General features: G+C 35.3%; 1 protein-coding gene and 1 pseudogene across 5 annotated transcripts; one reads left to right on the forward strand and one right to left on the reverse strand.

Moving 5' to 3' along the window:
• Window position 1: 1 nt before the first annotated feature.
• Window positions 2-5,912, reverse strand: LOC147874788 (uncharacterized; annotated as a pseudogene). The gene is made up of 6 exons (XR_015533740.1): window positions 5,396-5,912; window positions 5,043-5,163; window positions 3,496-4,828; window positions 3,280-3,389; window positions 2,944-3,087; window positions 2-2,368 (listed from the first exon to the last, which is right to left on the reverse strand). The product of XR_015533740.1 is annotated as an uncharacterized LOC147874788 (transcript).
• Window positions 5,913-7,016: 1,104 nt separating this feature from the next.
• Window positions 7,017-18,553, forward strand: LOC110839550 (polycystin-2-like). 4 transcript variants are annotated; one of them, XR_015533741.1, is made up of 10 exons: window positions 7,017-7,456; window positions 8,236-8,304; window positions 9,388-9,524; window positions 10,512-10,628; window positions 10,893-11,017; window positions 11,578-11,802; window positions 12,780-12,993; window positions 15,479-15,706; window positions 15,859-16,068; window positions 16,548-18,553. XR_015533741.1 is itself a non-coding variant. In XM_087343337.1 (9 exons), the coding sequence occupies exons 1-9, from the start codon at window positions 7,264-7,266 to the stop codon at window positions 16,000-16,002; spliced, it is 1,452 nt and encodes a 483-aa protein (XP_087199463.1). In that variant the 5' UTR covers window positions 7,017-7,263; the 3' UTR covers window positions 16,003-16,177. The 4 variants fall into 4 exon arrangements, 2 of the variants coding, with proteins under 2 accessions (XP_087199463.1, XP_087199464.1); XM_087343337.1 differs by lacking the exon at window positions 16,548-18,553 and having other exon boundaries at window positions 15,859-16,177; XR_015533742.1 differs by lacking the exon at window positions 16,548-18,553 and having other exon boundaries at window positions 7,018-7,456; window positions 15,607-15,706; window positions 15,859-16,002.
• The last annotated feature ends 134 nt before the right edge of the window (window positions 18,554-18,687 follow it).

The following is an 18,687-nucleotide window of genomic DNA, read 5'->3' on the forward strand; positions in this document are numbered from 1 at the left end:
GTATCAGTGAAATAACTTTTTTATAATTAGGAAAAACTGACGTAAATAAAGATCCAACACATGTTACTAATATCAACACCAACAACCACAATATTTTTTACACTTTCTACATTTATACCGCTTTTCAATTATTACAATATCAATGCTCACGAAGATAAAGAATCCACACATTTTAATAATTGTTACATCAGTAATAATTTACATTACACTGTGTGTTACATATTCCTGAGAGTATTTACAAATCACATTCTTACATATGATTAAATAATTTTTAATTTAACATTATTTGATTTCTATTAAGCACATTAAATTATAGTTTGTGCAATTTAAACAAAATTCATAACTGTGAAGCAATGGAGTTAAGCCTCTAAAGTTTGAGCCTTCTCTTATACGTACATACAAAGACTTGGAGGGACAGATCTTGAAGAGCACACTCTGAATTATGTTAGTATTTCCCCACCTCAGAAGTCATCAAGTCTGTGACATGGCAATACCAAGTTTCACAAAAATTAGAAAGTTAGTCTGTAACATCAATGCCTGAATCTGAAATAGGGGTCAGATAGACAAACACATTAATTTCAACTATAAGATTCTGAAGAAAGAATCAAAATTCTTCAAAAGTGACAGGCATTCATGGCAGGTTTGAAAATACCACTGCCCTTAAATAAATTATTTCTATGAAAAATTTGATGATATTTCACTAGAAGAATCTTAGAAATGAACAGCATTCCATAGTTATTTTTAAATTTCATGTGTCATTATTATACATAGTGATATATGTGTTTGTCCTTCAAGACCTTCATTCATTACTTGCGTAACTCATGATAACTTACAATCAGAAGTCACTTTCAGTTTACTCATAGATATGGCCGTATTATCACACACTGAACATTTCAACAATGAAAGAGTAGAAAAATTTTAAGGGATTAAATCAATTTATATTCAAGTGATCTAAATCAAATACTTATCTTTACTAGAGACAGCAAAGATCTGCTTGTTGCAATATGAATCACTGAATAAGAAAAACAAAATATTTGAACAAAATGTGAAAACCACTAACCGTTGGTTTTAATTTGCAGTGCAACAACGGTATTCTCTAGATATGGCCTGACAAACAAATCTTTTGGAAACTCTTGAGGCTCGAGGTAAGCACTGTGAAAATATACCCATATAATAAAAAGTTTTATTTTTGCTGCGAAAAGTCAAGAAAATATCGGTTTAGTTTCTGTCTTGTTGGTGTCAAAACTAGAGTCCGCTTCTTAAATCTAAGCTCACGCCACTTTCTGCCTCAGTGCAATGGGAACAGTTCAAGATGAAGCAGCGTTTCTTCTGGTTTGCTTTAAACAAATAATTTATGACAATGCAATGTAAGCTTTCACCTGGATATGGTAGAAAATCATCAGTTCATAAAACAATTTCTTATTGAAATTCGGTATTACCAGTTTAAGGAACCTGGTAATGTTTTAAGATGGAAATTCACTGACAGGTCTGATGTATGAAAAATGTAAGACAGTCCTGTAGATGAAGCCCCAAGAAATAAGCCATGCATTAGAGCTTGGTGGTGGGAATATCAGAGACCGCAATCTGACATTCTTTACATAAGACTAGTTTGTATGTTATCCAGAATGGTACATAATGGCATTGACAGAGATATACAAGCAGTTCCAACTCTTAAAATGGGTGACCTGGAAATGTAGGGATAAGGTGCTGGATTCTTGAGCCAAAAATCCAGGGTTTTTAAGACTGGTTGGACCCAATGTAGCGTTTTGACATGCCTTCCTATTTCTCATTTCTGACCAACTCCGTGAAACAGAGTCCTTACTGTAAAGCTTATTGCCATCCGGATAGTAAATTCCCTGTTTCTCACGGAAGTCGAACATTCATTTTTGTTTTCACAAGAGCCCATCACTGGACTCCATCCCGAACCAGATGTTTCCAGTCCATACTTCAACACCCTTAATCCAATCTCAACCAAGGTTTTGTAAAATCAAAAACTTTCATCATGAATCATTAAGCTGTAAGCTCTCTCTATTGGTCATTATCTTTGCCATCAAAATATTACTAGAAAAACATCTATATTTCACTGACAAATTTTCACTTTCACTAAATAAATCCGGTTACTAGTGTCACAATAAAGAACAGAAGTTCACTGGTGGAGGTACTAGATTCATTCCTTTACAATAGATTTATTAAATTTCTTCGAAGCAAGTTGAAATGTGTGAAATTCGTGCAAGGACTGCAGGCATAATTTCAAATGTTGTGCCCCTTCTAGAGACATGCCAGAGCAGCCGCTTATAACCAGGAACTTCAGATTGCGACATCTCTGTTTAATTGCTCTAAGGCTTGCATCTGTCAGCTTCCAGCAGCGCTGCAAAGGAGATCGTACCCATTATTAAGCACTTGCAACAGATAACAATCACAGTGCTACTTATCAATTATCCAGAGAAGTTTGAAGAAAATTGTTTACATATCATATGACAGTAATGAAATGCAAAATTGTAATATTTCACAGAATAACAATTAATTACATATTGTCTTATGATAAACTCCTTCATTTGGAATTCAATGTCACTGGGGATTTTCCATATCCCCAAATGGTAATTATTTTTAAATACTTTATTTTTATATGGTTTTTATTTGGAAGATACTTTTATGGGGAGATTTGTAATGTATCACTGTGAAACTTTAATTTGATAACCCATTATGATCTATCACAGATCCTACACTTAAATGTTTTATTTATTTTATTTATTATGAATGAAAATACTTTGCTTAGTTTCAGATCTGAAGGACTTCCCTATAAAACATATTTCATTAAAACAATTTGATAATCTGAAGTAATCATGAGGAACCACAGAAATACAATCTTGGGTTCTTGCTTATTAACTTTATCAGCATGTGTTATGTGCCAAGATAACTTGCTTGATATAAAGTGACATATACCTGCAATCCAAGATGTTTCAGTCTTGACAAACGCTTCACAAGTTCAATAATGCCACTGTCTTTGATATTGTCACAAAAGTTCATTTTAAGGGTTTCAATGCTTGGGTTCTTTGAGGCCAGATCTGAGATGCCTGCATCTGTTACCTGAAAGCAGAATGTAAAATGTACAAAGAAAAAATAGCATTGAAAATTTTGTAAAAGATCATTTTTAACAAGCCCCTTGTTCTTCTGTGCAATTTTATCAAAAGCGAAGGACTTGGTGTTTGAGAATAAAGGGTAAGATATTATTAAAACCAAATAGAAGCAAGACATATTAAATTTCCTGATGAAACTAACCTGCGGGCATTCACTCAGATTTAAATGTCGAAGTTCAAGAAAACTAAAGGCATACTTAAGGCTGAAATCTGTGATTCTTTTGCAGCCACACAAATCTAGTTCTTGCAAACCTAAGGGAAAAATAAATAATTACCATAAATCAGTTTTTCTGATGATATCCTTAAATGATATGATCAAACAAAAGTCTGTATTTAAACATTAACATTTTCTGCATACCTTCCAATCTAAGAATCGAGAAGCCATTTTCAACTTCTTCTCCTCTTGTTCTCAACCCCATCCCTGTGAGTCCAGCATCTGTTACTTTCTCACACATTGTCAGTTTGAGGGATCGAAGCCACACTTGGTGTTGGAAAATAGCCTGAACAGACATGTCTGTCACTGCATTGGAACAGCCTCCAAGGTCAAGATATATAAGCCTAGGAAGGTTCTCTGCTATAAGACACAAAGTTCTCTCATCTAAGAAGAGTCCAGCAAGATTAAGTCGTTGCAACTGCAGATTTACAGAAGAGCAAAGTCCCCTCTCAATGCCCTCACTTGATACCTGAATACATTCTGACAGGTTTAGATTTACTAATTTCTTGAGATGACAAAGTTCTGATATGCCTGTGTTTGTTATGGCGTAGCATTTCTCTATATTGAGCATCAAAAGGTTCTTTAGGTTGTGACAGATAGCTATGAAAGAAATATCATCAATGCTATGACAATAACTTATATCTAATTCAGTGAGACTCTGTTGGTACTCTGTGAGTCTGAGTATGCCTGCATTATTCAGCTGTTGGCAAAGACGAAGATGAAGTGTTTCAAGATGTAGTTCTGGTACTTGTGCAAGTTGTGACAATGCTGCATCATCAATGCACATGAAACCAAACCTCAACTTTCTAATCTTCCGTGCTTTTGACACAATGTGTTGTAGTATATTAGTGAATGTCAGAACACTTTGTGATGCCATTGTGTAGCCAGAGTCTAACACGTTACCAGGGTAATATTTCTTACACAGCTCAAAATCGAAAGAGATCTGACATCCTGTCAATGACAGATCTTCCAAATTGGAAGCAATTGCCATGAATCTATTGAAAAGGGCATCCGACAAATATCGATTTAAATCAAGTCTTAGCTCCCTAAGTTTGACCAGAGTGTTACTAAGCAGAATAACATCAGATTTCTGCTCCAGAACCCTTCCTGACTTTAAAAGATCAGGACACATATACACATCGAGAGTTTCTAAATGTCAGCACTTTAATAAAATATCTACAAAGGTCTTTTCTGATATATCACAACTATCTATGGAAAGAGACTGCATTTGTGGACAGAATCTATCCCAAAATTTGGTTAACTTTCCTCCTAGTTCTACATTTTTGAACGCAAAATGCATAAATGTTCCAAGAATATATTCGAAGACTTGTAGTGGTCTAGTGAGGTCACCACGCAATACCACTACTTCATTGCTATGCAGTTTGTGGTATTTTGATGCATTATGCCACAAATGGCACACTTGCGAGGCACTTATTCTGTCTGAAAAAGGCAGGAACTCCATGATGTATATTATAATCTGGAATATGATAACAGTTTAAAATATAACAATGACAACAAGGCAATGAAAAAAATTTGTCTTAGTAGAATGTTTTTAAGAGGTGACCACATAAGCTTCAACTTTTAAAAACGAAAAATTAAATCACACGTCACAATAAAATATTCAAGATCATAAACTACATAATCTTATGCATAACTGATTAGATGCCACTGCAGATGTTGAGAATCCTTACCTCAATGGGAAGTTCAACAAATTCATCGCTTTCAGTACTTCGATGTCTTCTCTCACTTGAGATTGTTATGACGGACTGCATGTCAGATTGCTTTGTGTGTGTGTGTGTGTGGGTGTAATGTCTGAAATTAATGCAATTAACACGAATACTTTTTCAAGACCTTCAACATTGTCGTTTGCTATACCAGCTGTTTATCTAACTAGAGCAGAGCGCTCCTTTCGGAGTTCCTCGGGGGTCAAGTGTTTAAAACGCAACCAACCCCCACTTGCAAATCTTCGTCTTAAAATCGATCTTAAAGTCAGTTTTCATAATAGTTTTCGTAATCGTAATATATCGAATGAGTATCAGTTTACCTTGTTGGAGTTGTTAGAGTTGGTACTTCAAATACTTGATAACGTCTTCTTTCACTTTTGTGATGTTTTAGGCCAACTGTCAGTCAATATTCAAGAATGCGATGTGCTGCTGGAGCAGTGATAATGCGACTGGCTTGATAGTTTTTGATTCCTTTGTTGTGAAGCGTTACTTGTTTACTCGTCATTGTTGTGGAACACAACAATACCGAGTAAGCAAATATCTGTTGACATTGTTGATGACGTCATTTTTGACGATAACGAGGAATCACAAATTTTTATAGTAAGATGCATAATACGTATGTGGTTTAGTTTTATATCATCAGATGGCATGGCGGATGCTATGATGCAAACATTTACCGCTAGATGTCTCGTACATGAGACATTGATAAACGTGTTTGTTCTGGCGTGAAGGTTGTGAATACCTTAGGGGAGTGGTTTTAAACCTGGGGTACGCGTACCCCCGGTGGTTCGCGAAGACATGTTAAGGGGTTCGTGAAATTTAAAAAAATATATAAATTATTTTATGATATACAATGAATAATCAGTAATGTAATTTATTTAATTTATTTTAGATGTAGATTATATACTATGTATAATTTGAATTATACACCAACAACTTTGGGGGGAACAAAGTTGGAAGAGAAATTATATCTGGGGGTACGCGAACAAAAAATGGTTGAATACCACTGCCTTAGGGGACCTGCCCAACAACAACGTTGGTGAGTGCGTCCGCATACTCGCTTTTGTTCAGTCCTTGGGGTGAAAACAACTCCCTACCAACTGGAAAAGCTAATTGTTACAGGAAACGTGCAGTCTCACAGACTGACTGACGACGAGCAGACAAGGCAAACAGCTGATCGCCCACAACTCGTCATGCCATATCGTAAATTGCCTCGACGACTACAACGAAACATCGTTAGCGTTTAAAATTAGTCAGGAAATAAATGGACACTTTCAGTTGTTTTCCAGTTTTATCCGCCCTGTCTTCATTTCGACTATAAATGACATTAAACTTCCACGGTGGTCTAGCGGTCAGAACGCCTTGTAATCTTGGAGTCCCGGGTTCAATTCCCGGTAATGCTTAGATTTATAACTTGTGTTGGGCAAGGCCGTGGTCTAGGCAACACGGAGTTTTCCTCCGGGGCTTCCCCGATTACTTCATTCACACACAGAAGAAGGCAATGGCAAACCACTTCTGGATCATCTGCCAAAAACGTATATGAACAGGTCCCAGTCCGAGAAAAGGATGGAAGGATCCTGTTCATATGGACCTGTCGTCAGACAGAACACTAAATAATAATAATAAAATAATAATACTATATATAAGAACTAGCGTAGCTGAGTCAGTATAGTGACTGGCTATGGACTGGTCGACCGGGGTTCGATCCCCGACGGGCAGCGGATTTTTCCTCAAGCCTCCTATCGAATGGGTACCAGGGTCCTTTCGCGGGGGTAAAGCGCGGCCCGTGCGTGGTACTGACCACTCGCCCCAGTCTAGTGCTGAGGTCAAGAATGAGTAGTAGCTATACCTTCTCTCCCCCCCAGCGCCTACATGGCCACCAGATCACAGCAGCTCAGTCGCCTTCAATATTTCTACTATATATTTACTTCCTTTCTTTAATCATATGTCATTTTGTTATCGCCGCTTGTAGGATATTCTAAAATATTATTTGTTCCATCATGGTCAGGGGCACAATATCGGCTAATCACTGAGGCAAGCTCCAACTCGTATTGTTGGTCTTGCCCATTGTTGATAATGTGGCCCGTTGCTAGGCATAATAAATAAACAACAAAGATTTGTTGTGTTGCAGTCAGAAGAAGCATAGACCTGCAAAGTCTAGATTAACAGAAAAATAATTTTGAGTACAATGGGTACTGTGCGAGAACAAGAACATTCAGCTGATGATGACATTCAATATCACGATATGGAACACGATTCTGAACTGGATATTTCTCATAATCCATCTCCAGTTGACCAAGGAAACAACCCCTCTGACTCTGTTGATAGAGAAGGACACGCATCAAAATCTTCTGGAAGGAGACAAAAGGGGAATTTGCAAAGTAAAATTAATTTCCAGTTGCTTATTGTTTAAAATTCTTTGTGTTCAGTCAACATCTACTATAAAAATTTGTGATTCCTCGTTGTCGTCAACCTATTTGTCGTAAAAAAGAAATGACGTCATCAACAATGTCAACAGATATTTGCTTACTCGGCATTGTTGTGTTCCACAACAATGACGAGTAAACAAGTAACGCTTCACAACAAAGAAATCAAAAACCTTCAAGCCAGTCGCATTATCACTGCTCCAGAAGCATATCGCATTTTTGAAAATTGACTGACAAGTGAAAGAAGGCGTTACCAACTATTTGAAGTACCAACTGCAACAAGGTAAACTGATACTCATTCGATATATTACGATTACGAAAACTATTATGAAAACTGACTTTATGATCGATTTTAAGACGAAGATTTGCAAGGGTGTGGCTGGACGTAAAAAGTTGACTGAACAAGAACTGTTGGCGTTTTAAACACTTTATCAAGTGTTTTAACCACCATTCGAGTTGGGGGGGGGGGGGTAGTTAGTTTCTTACTCAAGGGTTAAAACACTTGAATGAGACACTAAACCAACCCCCCCGAAGGTTCCTCAAAAGAAATTTATAACAGAATCTTGCCATGCAATTAACGTGGTACCTCAAGAACATACGTTTGGCTAATACCAAATGCCAAAGACAAATGGAATTACGGCATGTCATATACATTTTTTACTCAATGAAGTAGACAAGGCTCAAAAAATATGCCCATAATTCTCAGTTCTGATACAAATTTGTTTTTGTTTTAGGAATGAAGCAGAGGAATACTAACAAGGAAGGGTACTTGCACTTAATCTTCATCATCATAGTGTTAATAGGTAAGTAAATCCAATGACAATAGAGTTTCCAGGAGTACAGCCGTCTAATTGATGCTGAGACAGGATACTACATGCAAGAGGGTATAATAAAATGGAGTACTTGTACTGTCGACATAGCCAAGTCCTATTTTCATGTTTATGTTATTATGTACAAATACCCACTCTCATTATGTAACATTAGCACCTTGTAAGTGCTGCTTTACCAGAGTATGAATTTCACATCTGGTAAAAATCTCATAAAAATGTACACTAGCATAATGTATGAAAATTGTATTTGAATTATTTATCGTTTTGAAGCTTTATATAATTATATACACCTGAGGATGGTTCTTTTAGGAACTGAAATATGTCGTGAAACATGAAAAATGATGGTCAAATGTAAATCGAATATTTCGATAAAGAACATCATTTAATATTTTAAATATTTTAAAATGTTAATTAGTGTAATATTTTAATATTTAATAAGAATTATTGTGATTAGACGGACACGATTTAATATATACTTCACAGGAAAGGAAAACTGTAGTCTAATTTGGAATACAAACATTCTCTGTGATTTGGATTGTTCACTCGTCTTGATATTCACTTAATGACGATACATTTCAACTCTTGATAAGCTAAACAGTGGTAGAAATACCACGTGTTACAGATTCACAAATTCCATTGCTGATGAAGTTAATCAATAGTGCGGATGTTGAATCTGTGGGAATATAATGTTTTTCTTTTCTATCAAATACATAAGACAAAGAATTTCCCAAATGAAAGTTGTCGATCTTTACGAGTTCCTTATTTTACAGCAGTTTCTGTAAGCCTTCTTTTTGAAAATGTGATTTCCTCGTAAACATTTGGTTACTACACAGTAATGATGCCATCTGCTGTTTTAGTCACAGCCCTAAATTATGAAAAAAGATTCAGTGCATGTATTCAAACTGAAAATGTGAGAAAGTTTTATTTAAACTTAGATAAAAGTCTGTAATTGTTTAAATAGCACACTTTTCTTAATTTCCATATCTTCTCCTCTGATCTAAGTTCCACCCACTGGAGTTGTTTATATTTCTTGAAAATATCACTTTATTTTTTCAGGAACATTTGAGACGAAACACAACATGATGAAATGGTGCAAACAACTTCTAGATGATTCGTTTGTGGAAACTAACTTTCAAGTTGGTATTGAAGAAAGAAACTTCAAAAACATATCACACATAACTCATTTCTGGAAGGTATGAATTTGAGATAAATATGCGATTGGGACATACATAAATGCGGTAATATAGAGATAATGAAGTAATTTAAGAAGACTCTCATTTGCTACCTTGTAATTAACTGATTAAGCAGTGAACAACATTACTATAAAAAGTTATCCAACTGTACAAGAAATTTTGTATTATGGCACCAGAAGAATAATTAACTTCACTGTCAAGTCAGCATCCATACAACTAAATCCCACCTGGTGCTCGCAAGTGGTCTCTTTCCATAAAACCTTCCAAATAAAATTCTGTATGAATTCCATCTTCCTGCGTACTTCTTGTATGGCCTGCTAATCTCAATCTTCCAGATTTAATCACCCTGACAGCATTCTGCACAAGTTATGAAGCTCCTCTTTATATAGGACTTCCTATTTTCAAAATACTTTTTCTATCTTGCTGCAAAAAAATTGTTCTATAAATTTTAGTCTTCAGATTTTGGAAAGATGACATGAAGGTAACCAACTTGTTAGATGTCTGTGGCTTATTAAGAAAAAGATTAACAGCTGCTGTCTATATTAAAGATGAAATAAATAGGACATTTTATTAGGGACTGGAAATCTGTACTATTAACCCCAAAACCCTGTTTGCATGAGAAGACCACAAAAGACGAAATGGATAGGAAAACTAATATTCAAGAAACAGAAATGTGTTCATAATTTTGAGTGAAAAAACTCAAGGGAAGAGTCCACATGGAAAACACAGGCATATATAAAAGAACAATATTAAAATGGATCTTGGAAGCAGGTGGGCTTTTCTCAACAAGAAAGCATGTCATTGACAAAAAAACATTGATCGTCTGAGTAACTGCATATCAAGTGCTGTAAGAATAATAAGTATCATACAGAGTTAGTGATTGATAATTCATATTTAGATAATGGTTTCAGAATGCACTGCACTGTACAGTCGATATATAAATTACAATCTTTGTGTTTACACGTGATTAACTAATTTTGTTTATAGTTTGCAGAGACTGTAATGATTGACAGTTTATACGGGAACCTCCAAGATGATACGCATCAACCTGTAGGATATATGTTGGAAGATTACAAGCTGATTGGAGCACCACGCCTACGACAGGTTTGTACATTTCCTTTATAACATAACATTTTCTGTGAAATAAAGTTAGCATTCTTGTGATATTACATGATTTATAAGTTAATATGAATTTCCAAATTGTGGATATTAAAAGCATTATAGAGAATCTCAGCAGTGACAAGATAGGTTCGTATGAACTGTTTCATCATACAGCATGGCTAAAGACTAGGTGTTACATTACTAAAGCATAGTAATTTTGTGTGTGTTGTAGCAACTAGAATGAAAGCAAAACTTCATTGTCTACAGGTAAAAGTGAGAAATGATTCATGCATAATACGTGAAGCATTCAAACGATTACTCCCAGAATGTTATAATGTATATTCATCTGCAAATGAAGATAAAGGACCATTTGGACCAGGAATTGGAACAGCGTAAGTTTTCAGTCAACATTTTCTTGATGTAAATCAAAATATTCCCTTTATGTTTATAGGAAATCATATGAAAGATATGGCGAATACCACGCAGTTACCGCTATAAAAGTGCTTGGAGAATTGGAACTGTTATTAGAAGATAAATTTGGTTTCTTTAACAAGACCATCAATTGCCCATGTAGTGCAACATAGTTTTCTGATTTCTTTTAGGATTTCCTAAAAAAAGTAATACTATAGTGTGTGTGTTGTGTACTGTGTATATTATGCAGTAAATCCAAAAAAAAAAAGTCTAAGGCTTGCAGACGAACATTTAAAGCAGAAAACTGGTTATGCACAAGAGAATTATCCTCTGACCTTCCTGCCACCTCATTTGGATATATCAGTTGTTACAATTTATACAAATACCAGGATCATCCATTTGCAAGGATGAACCATTCTTTCTTTCTTCCTTACTTTCTTGAATAACCTCTAAACAGAGATGTACAGGACCAGAACTAATATTTCTGTGTTTGTATATTGGAATTAAAACAAGCAGACTGATTTACTATTTCTGACAACAGCTGGACTTATTCCACTGAAGAAGAACTGCGTGGTTCCAGTTACTGGGGAACATTCTCAACGTATGGTGGTGGAGGATATTATGAAGACCTGTCACTCGACCGTAGTGAAACAATTGAGAAATTGCTTACCTTGAAGAATAATCAGTGGGTTACAAGAGGAACTCGTGCCATTTTCCTTGACTTAACTCTCTATAATGCAAATATCGATGCAATCTTAACTTTGACGTAAGTTCTCACTTTCAATTTGTTACCTTAACACAGATATTTATATTTCTATGTAATGTTCTTTGCCATCCGGAGAGTCCAGGAGAATCAGGTAGGGCATGTCATACCAACTTTACTCCCTCCTGGACCCACTTCTGCCATAAGCAATTTAAATGACACAGACAGTGCAAATGGTAATTATGTTAATTTAAGTGGCAGTATAAATACAATGAAGAACCACATTAGGCTGTTTACAGGCTAACAAGGAAACTAGTTTACAAGTCAACATAAATACACATAAAACTGAGCACATAAAAGAATGAGCAACACAATCATAATTATGTTCAGTGTCTTTAATATTAACCATTTTATGCACCCTTTCAATAAACTGCATAATAGGATGGTCATCCCTATCCACGTATTAACATCAGATATCTGGCAAATTTAATTTAAGTTTGTATCAGTACGATGTAACTTCTGTTTTTTCATGAAGATCATATCAAATGCTATACCAGTTTTCCAAATATGGCTCACTGCACAAAAATAATCATACACAACATAAAATATAGATCTCATTCAGAGCTACTGTTTGAATTTGAATCATTTTTCAATGCAGTAAATATTTAATTAGATACAACAAAAAACAAATTATGACTATATAATGTGACTTCTGTGGTGTGAAATTTCCTGCACTAGATCTCCAGTGAATGAACATCTAGACCAGGGATATAGTACAGTAATACTAAGATTAATCAGCCCCATGAAGCAAAGTCTTTCTTGATAAGCTAATATTTGCTTAGCTAGTCAAGAAATTCTCTGCCATTTATGGGACTCTGTGTATTGTTCATTAATTAATTAATTTATTTTAAGGTCCATATTATATATGGGCCTAAATGCATGTATGAGCATTATAACTAAAACATATCTTGTTAGTACCACCCGAGAGTACAGCTTAACCAATCGGTGTTTACTGATCTTCTTTATGTGTTTATTAACAGGCTTGTTTTTGAGAAAGCACCAATAAGAGGAGTCGTTACATCATCTTACCGCAATATAGTGAAGCTCCATCATTATGTGACCACATATGACTATTTTGTCGCAGTCTGTGAATGCATGTTCGTAGCGTTTACATCTTTCTACACCATGAAATTTGTGGTCTTAAAGCGTGAAGACCTACACCTGTGGTATTCTTGGAATCTGAGAATTCTTGTGGTAAGATTATCCACTGTGATTTGAGATAGTATAGATTGAGTAAAAGTGGTATTGCCTTGAACCATTTCATATTGACATTAACAGTTAAGGTACAAGATGTAAATTTCTAAGATGCTCATTGGTGTTTAAAAGACGTGATTTACAAACTACACTTTCTTTCTGATTTTACTACCCCTTAATATTTATGCCATTTGCATGTAATCATGAACATGATGTCAAAACATAAAGGGAAGGTGAAGTTAATGCATTTTAACTTCAGTACCAAATGGAGATGATTGATTAGTCTGATGCTCCTTTCACTTTACCCCAGAAACCACTGGACAGGACACCGTGTGGACCCCAGAATACTTTTGATGTATTAGTAAAGAAATCTCTATCCCTCCCTGAAACAGAACTGTGCTGATCGTGATCTAAGTGACAAGCAGCCACATTTTGTTCCTTGCTCCGTCCTGCCTCATCATACTGGCACTTACAGAAACTTAATTAACCAACTACTTCATCTGTATCGGTCGGCCACTTTCACGTATGAACTTGACAAACAAAGAATAATATGTAGAGCTTTTCTATTCCAGACAGACACTCTCTGAGTTCTTTCTGTCAACAAATAAGCATCTTCAGAATACTGGAAGCAACTTATTCCTTTTATGAATGTGAATAATAAATATCAGTAAAATTAGTAAAACTAAGGGATTTTTAATGTTTGTGTCTTTTAAGGAAAGATTATAATGCAGTGCAATACTGTTGCTTGAGATACACACTTAAGGAGAGATTTAAATTCATATAAGGAATCAGGAATACCATTGATGGACTGTGAAAATTTCTATGATTTCATCTCTGCACACATAAATAGACATGGTCTTAACAGAAACATTCTGGGGCTATACGTTTGAATACAAATTTTAAAATTTGAATGGCACTTGCCTTTTCTTTCCACCATTTTGCTCCAATTTGAAGTATAGATTCTGTTGTTAAATATTAAATTAAACTTTGCATTAAACCTTGGATTAAAGAAGCTAGTGAGTCTAATAAACATGTTCTTAAGTGAAAGCTGTAGCAAAATTCATATAGGTAAATATATATCTGACTCATTTCCATCAAGAACATTCTGAAACAAGGGGACACGCCACCAGGAAAGTGCGAGATAGGCAGCTGGGTTTGCGATTGAATGGGACCCATCAGCTGTTGGCATATGCTGATGATGTTAATTTATTAGTAGTAGAGGCTAGTAGATAGGTGGGGCCAGAAGTAAATCAAGAAAATACTAGGTACATGTTAGCAGGAAAAATCATTTTAGGGTGGTTGATATATCCTTTGAAAGTTAACAAAGTTCAAATATTTGGGAACAGCAATTTGGAGGAGACTACATTCTGAAAATGCTTGCTATTTCCAGTTCAAAATATTTGTCTTCTTTATTTATAAGACAACATTCCAGTTACTAATATTGCAGGTACTAAAATCTTCCATGTACCTGCAATAAAGAGGAACACAGAAGTTTTACTAGAGGCTAGTAGACAGGTGGGGCTACAAGTAAATTCAGAAAAAACTAAGTACGTGTTAGTATCTCGTCCTCAGCAGACAGGCGGGCAAAATTACCTTAGGGTAGCTAATAAGTCCTTTGAAAGGGTTACAAAGTTCAAATATCTAGGAACAACAATAACAAATGAAAATTACACTCATGAGGAAGTTAGGAGGAGATTAAATTCTGGAAATGCTTGCTACTTCTCAGTTCAAAATATTTTGTCTTCCCGTCTGATTTCTAAGAACCTGAAATTTAAAGTATACAAAACAATAATCTTACCTGTTGTTTTGTATGGGTGCGAAACATGGTCTCTCACTCTGAGGGAGAAACACAGATTGCAGGTGTTTGAGAATCGGGTGTTGAGGAGGATATTTGTGCCTAGGAGAGAGGACGATGAGGCATGGAGTAAACTGCATAAGATGAACTTAAAAATTTGTAATCCTTTCCCAGTATTGTCAAGGTGATTAGGTCAAGAAAAATGAGATGGATGGGGCATGTAGCATGCATGGATGCGGCAAGAGGTATGCACTGGGTATTTATCGGGTAGTCTGAGGGGAAGAGACCACTGGGGAGACCTAGACGAAGATGGGAGGATAATGTCAGGCGGGATCTAAGGGAGATAGGAGTTGAAGGAAACTGGATTTTGTTGTCTCAGGACAGGGACATGTGGAGGGCTTTGGTTAATTTGGTGATGAACCTTCAGGTTCCGTAAGCCATCTAGTTAGTTAGTTAGTTAGTCACTTATTAAACTTAGAATAAATAATATGCTGCTTCCTCCCTAGTTTCTTCTCATCCTGTTCATTATTCAGTAACTCATGCATTTCAATAAGTTAAATAATTAAATAACCTACAGACTATCTGTTAAAATTTTCTTTTTATTCAATGGGCAATTCTGCTTGAATGACGTCAAATGCACTTAATTCTTTCAGTGATTGTAATTCTGTGCTTCTCTTCTTTCTTCCTCAGTACGCCTATACTATTATATTCTTCAGAATCTATAACCATATGGTTATTGGACCTCAATTATTTCAACTTATTGCTGAGGAGAAGTTTGCGAACTTTGACTCCATTGATTGGTATATATCAATTTACAGCCTTGCAACTAGTGAGCTCGTAAGCAAAATGTTTAAGAAAATTGACAAATACACCTGTTTCAACAACACCATATTCCAATCCAGCATGACGTTTAACAGGGTAAGTGCATATCTAACTTTGTTATTCTGCAATTTTGGTATTATTTCTAATTGATACTGGTTTATAAAGTTGTTACCAGATTCTATTGAGATGATATTGATGTAACTTCATAAATATAATTGTATTTTATGCCTTTCCTTTTTGTTTTACAGTGCTGCGGTTATAATGCTGCATTTTTGCTTATCTTCCTCATTCAATGTGTCATAGCCGTTCAGATGATGTACCAACTGTATTGGATCTTTCTATATATGTATATGAGCATGCATGGGCATAAATACATGTGTGCATGTGTATAATGATGGGATGTTATCAAACTACGCATCCAGAAATGTTCAACTTTGACAGTTTACACTAGTGTGAAGGTGTGTATGGGAAAAATCAACCTTGAATTATTTAACCCTAAGAATTCTCAAAAATGAATAGAAATGTTCAACATTGTATTGTGCAAAATATACAAAACATAGAGTCCCATGTCCGGAATGTCGTGCAATTTTATGATTTTATTAGACGATGGAAAACATCCAGAAAACTTTTTATTTTAAAGAGGCTTAGTTTCCAAGCCCAACGTGTATCCTGCGATGCACATATTACACAGTTGGAGTGTGCCTTTGAGTTGAGATGAGGTCGACACGCCATCACATCAACACACGAATAAAGATGTGAAATTCTGCGAAATTAGATTGTGCTACTGACAAGCGTTACTGCTTCTGGTTTCTAATCACTGACTTTAAGACAACTTCAGCATTACCAGTATAGAAGTGTATGAAGTTAACAAATTCTAACTTTGAAGATGACTCCCTTCAGGGATGTTGCTGTACATAGAAGTTGCGTGATGTTTCAGATGGCTTACTGCCTCTACCTTCATTACCGTAAGCCCCACCAATTGGGGGAATGGAGTGAGAACAGAGATAGGAAGGGAGCAATTGGAAAAAAGAGGCAAACCATAGTGGAATTATAGGACACAGAAATGCTTGTTCCTGAACCTGGTCTCAGTGGAATGGCCAGTCTTCCCATTGCAGGCCTAACCACATTTGTAACATATTTAGGGTGTAACTGGTACAGATTTTAATGCCACAGGTGTTGTCAGACGTTTTTGCCTAGTATTACTGATGAAGTCAAATGAATGAGAATTTATGGTATCCTGGAAAGCATCTCGCGATACCACAAGGGGTACTGGTTTTATAGTTTCAGAACTTATGCATTAGGCAATAAGAATGGAATTATTTCCTCTGTATTTGTCTTCTTCTTTAAGATAGTTCTTTATTAAAATACAGTTTGACACCATTAGAGCACTGGTGTTTGTCTACCAGCAGTACTAGCACTAAACCACGTGTGGATGTAAGTCACTTTTATCTTTGGGAGTGTTTTTATTTATTAATATACTGAAATGCAACATGTTGTGAAAGATTTAAGTTATATTCTTGAGGGTAAAAAGAAAGGCAAACCTTTGGAGTATGTATCTGAGCTTAGTAACTTCTGTAGTATTTTTGTTTACAGTATAATTAACAACTCTCCCAGTAACTCAGACTTTATGGCACTGAATGAGATTATGATAATGAATAATGAATCGGAAAGGATGAAAAAGGATGGGATCCTGGCCTAATTTATCATTGTGGCTGCAGGAACTATACATTAATAGTTGCAAGTTCTAGTGATTAATTTTTATAGCAATTTCCACAAGTAAAAATTTCAGACATGTTAAATTATCCATATATACTTTGAACATATATAATGCTCCCCATTTCTAATTGTTGACACATGAAATGTTTAATGTAAAACTTATTGGTATGATTATAGTCTCATTTAATATTTTGTAAATGTTATTTCTACATAAGATTTCGTGGCTCTGCATTAAGTTATGCTTGTGCTGATTTCACCTCATATTGGCATGTTTATAGATTCACAAAGTTTAATGAAAATCCTAGAATTGTTTAAATTTTAATGTAGGGGATGGTAAGATGAACATATGACACAGTAAGCCTGTCCATCATAAAACAGGCTAAAAATTATATTTCTGTAGAAAGAAGGGAAAAATATGCCTATTTAAAATGTAGTACATGCCCACATTAACTTATGGAACAGAAATTTGGACATGGACCAAAGCAGATAGCAGCAGACTAATGCCGGCAGAATTTAGATTTTTAAGGAGTAGGAAGAACCAAACGGCAGACTGTAAGAAATGATTATATTTGAGAGAATATAATGGTAAACAGATACCTTCAAAGGCTTATTAACAGATAATAGAATAAGATGGTATGGACGTGTTTTATGAATGAAAATAGGAAGAAATCCATAGAAAGTTTCAAACATGAACATTAAGTGAAAATATCAAAATGGGAACAAGAAGTTAGAAAATATGTCTCATGGATATGGGATGAAATAGAAAGGAGAAAACAAAAGTTATGCCTTATTGTATTTGAATGGCCTTGGTCTCATTCTGTATGACATGATGACATATAATATAGAACGCAAGAAGTACTTTGCCATGTCTCAAGTAGTAAAAATTCTGATAGCACGTATGTTTCTATCAATACAGTATGTATAATGAACAATGACCCTCTAGCATCATTAGCCACATTCCTTGGTTCAAGAAGAAGGTAGGTAGAATGTTAAAGTCTAGCAAAACTGCTTACAAGGGTATTCATTTTTATTTATGTAATGCCAAGTCTGCCTAATTTATATATTTTGGAAACTGTCATGTGTAAGAATTGATAATTTTTTTTTACTTGCTTGTGTAAATGAAGGATTGGGTGTAAACAGTGGTGTCACATTTGCAATTATATAACAAGAGGTATAATTAAGTGTGGGGGGTGACAAAAGCACAAATATATCTGCTGAGGGAGTTCCTATCAGTGTTTATATTTTATCACTGTACCATATTTATTCCGTAATTAGATGATCATCTGCGTTGTTGCACCTGTTATAATATTTTAGGTTAAAATTCATTTGCACAGAAGTTAGACACATTATAAAATGCACAG

Source organism: Zootermopsis nevadensis, unplaced genomic scaffold, assembly GCF_977971745.1.
Source record: "Zootermopsis nevadensis isolate Lab colony 2312 unplaced genomic scaffold, Znev_1.0 Znev_ptg000005l, whole genome shotgun sequence".
Classification (NCBI taxonomy): Eukaryota; Metazoa; Arthropoda; class Insecta; order Blattodea; family Termopsidae; genus Zootermopsis; species Zootermopsis nevadensis.

What these genes read in the sequence shown, in the direction of transcription:
- LOC110839550 (XM_087343337.1), top strand. Translation starts at nt 7,264, where the DNA reads ATGGGTACTGTGCGAGAACAAGAACATTCAGCTGATGATGACATTCAA. An exon ending in CATCATCATAGTGTTAATAG is followed by an intron (nt 8,305 to 9,387) that starts GTAAGTAAATCC and finishes TTATTTTTTCAG; the next exon opens with GAACATTTGAGACGAAACAC. An exon ending in CCAGCATGACGTTTAACAGG is followed by an intron (nt 15,707 to 15,858) that starts GTAAGTGCATAT and finishes TTTGTTTTACAG; the next exon opens with TGCTGCGGTTATAATGCTGC.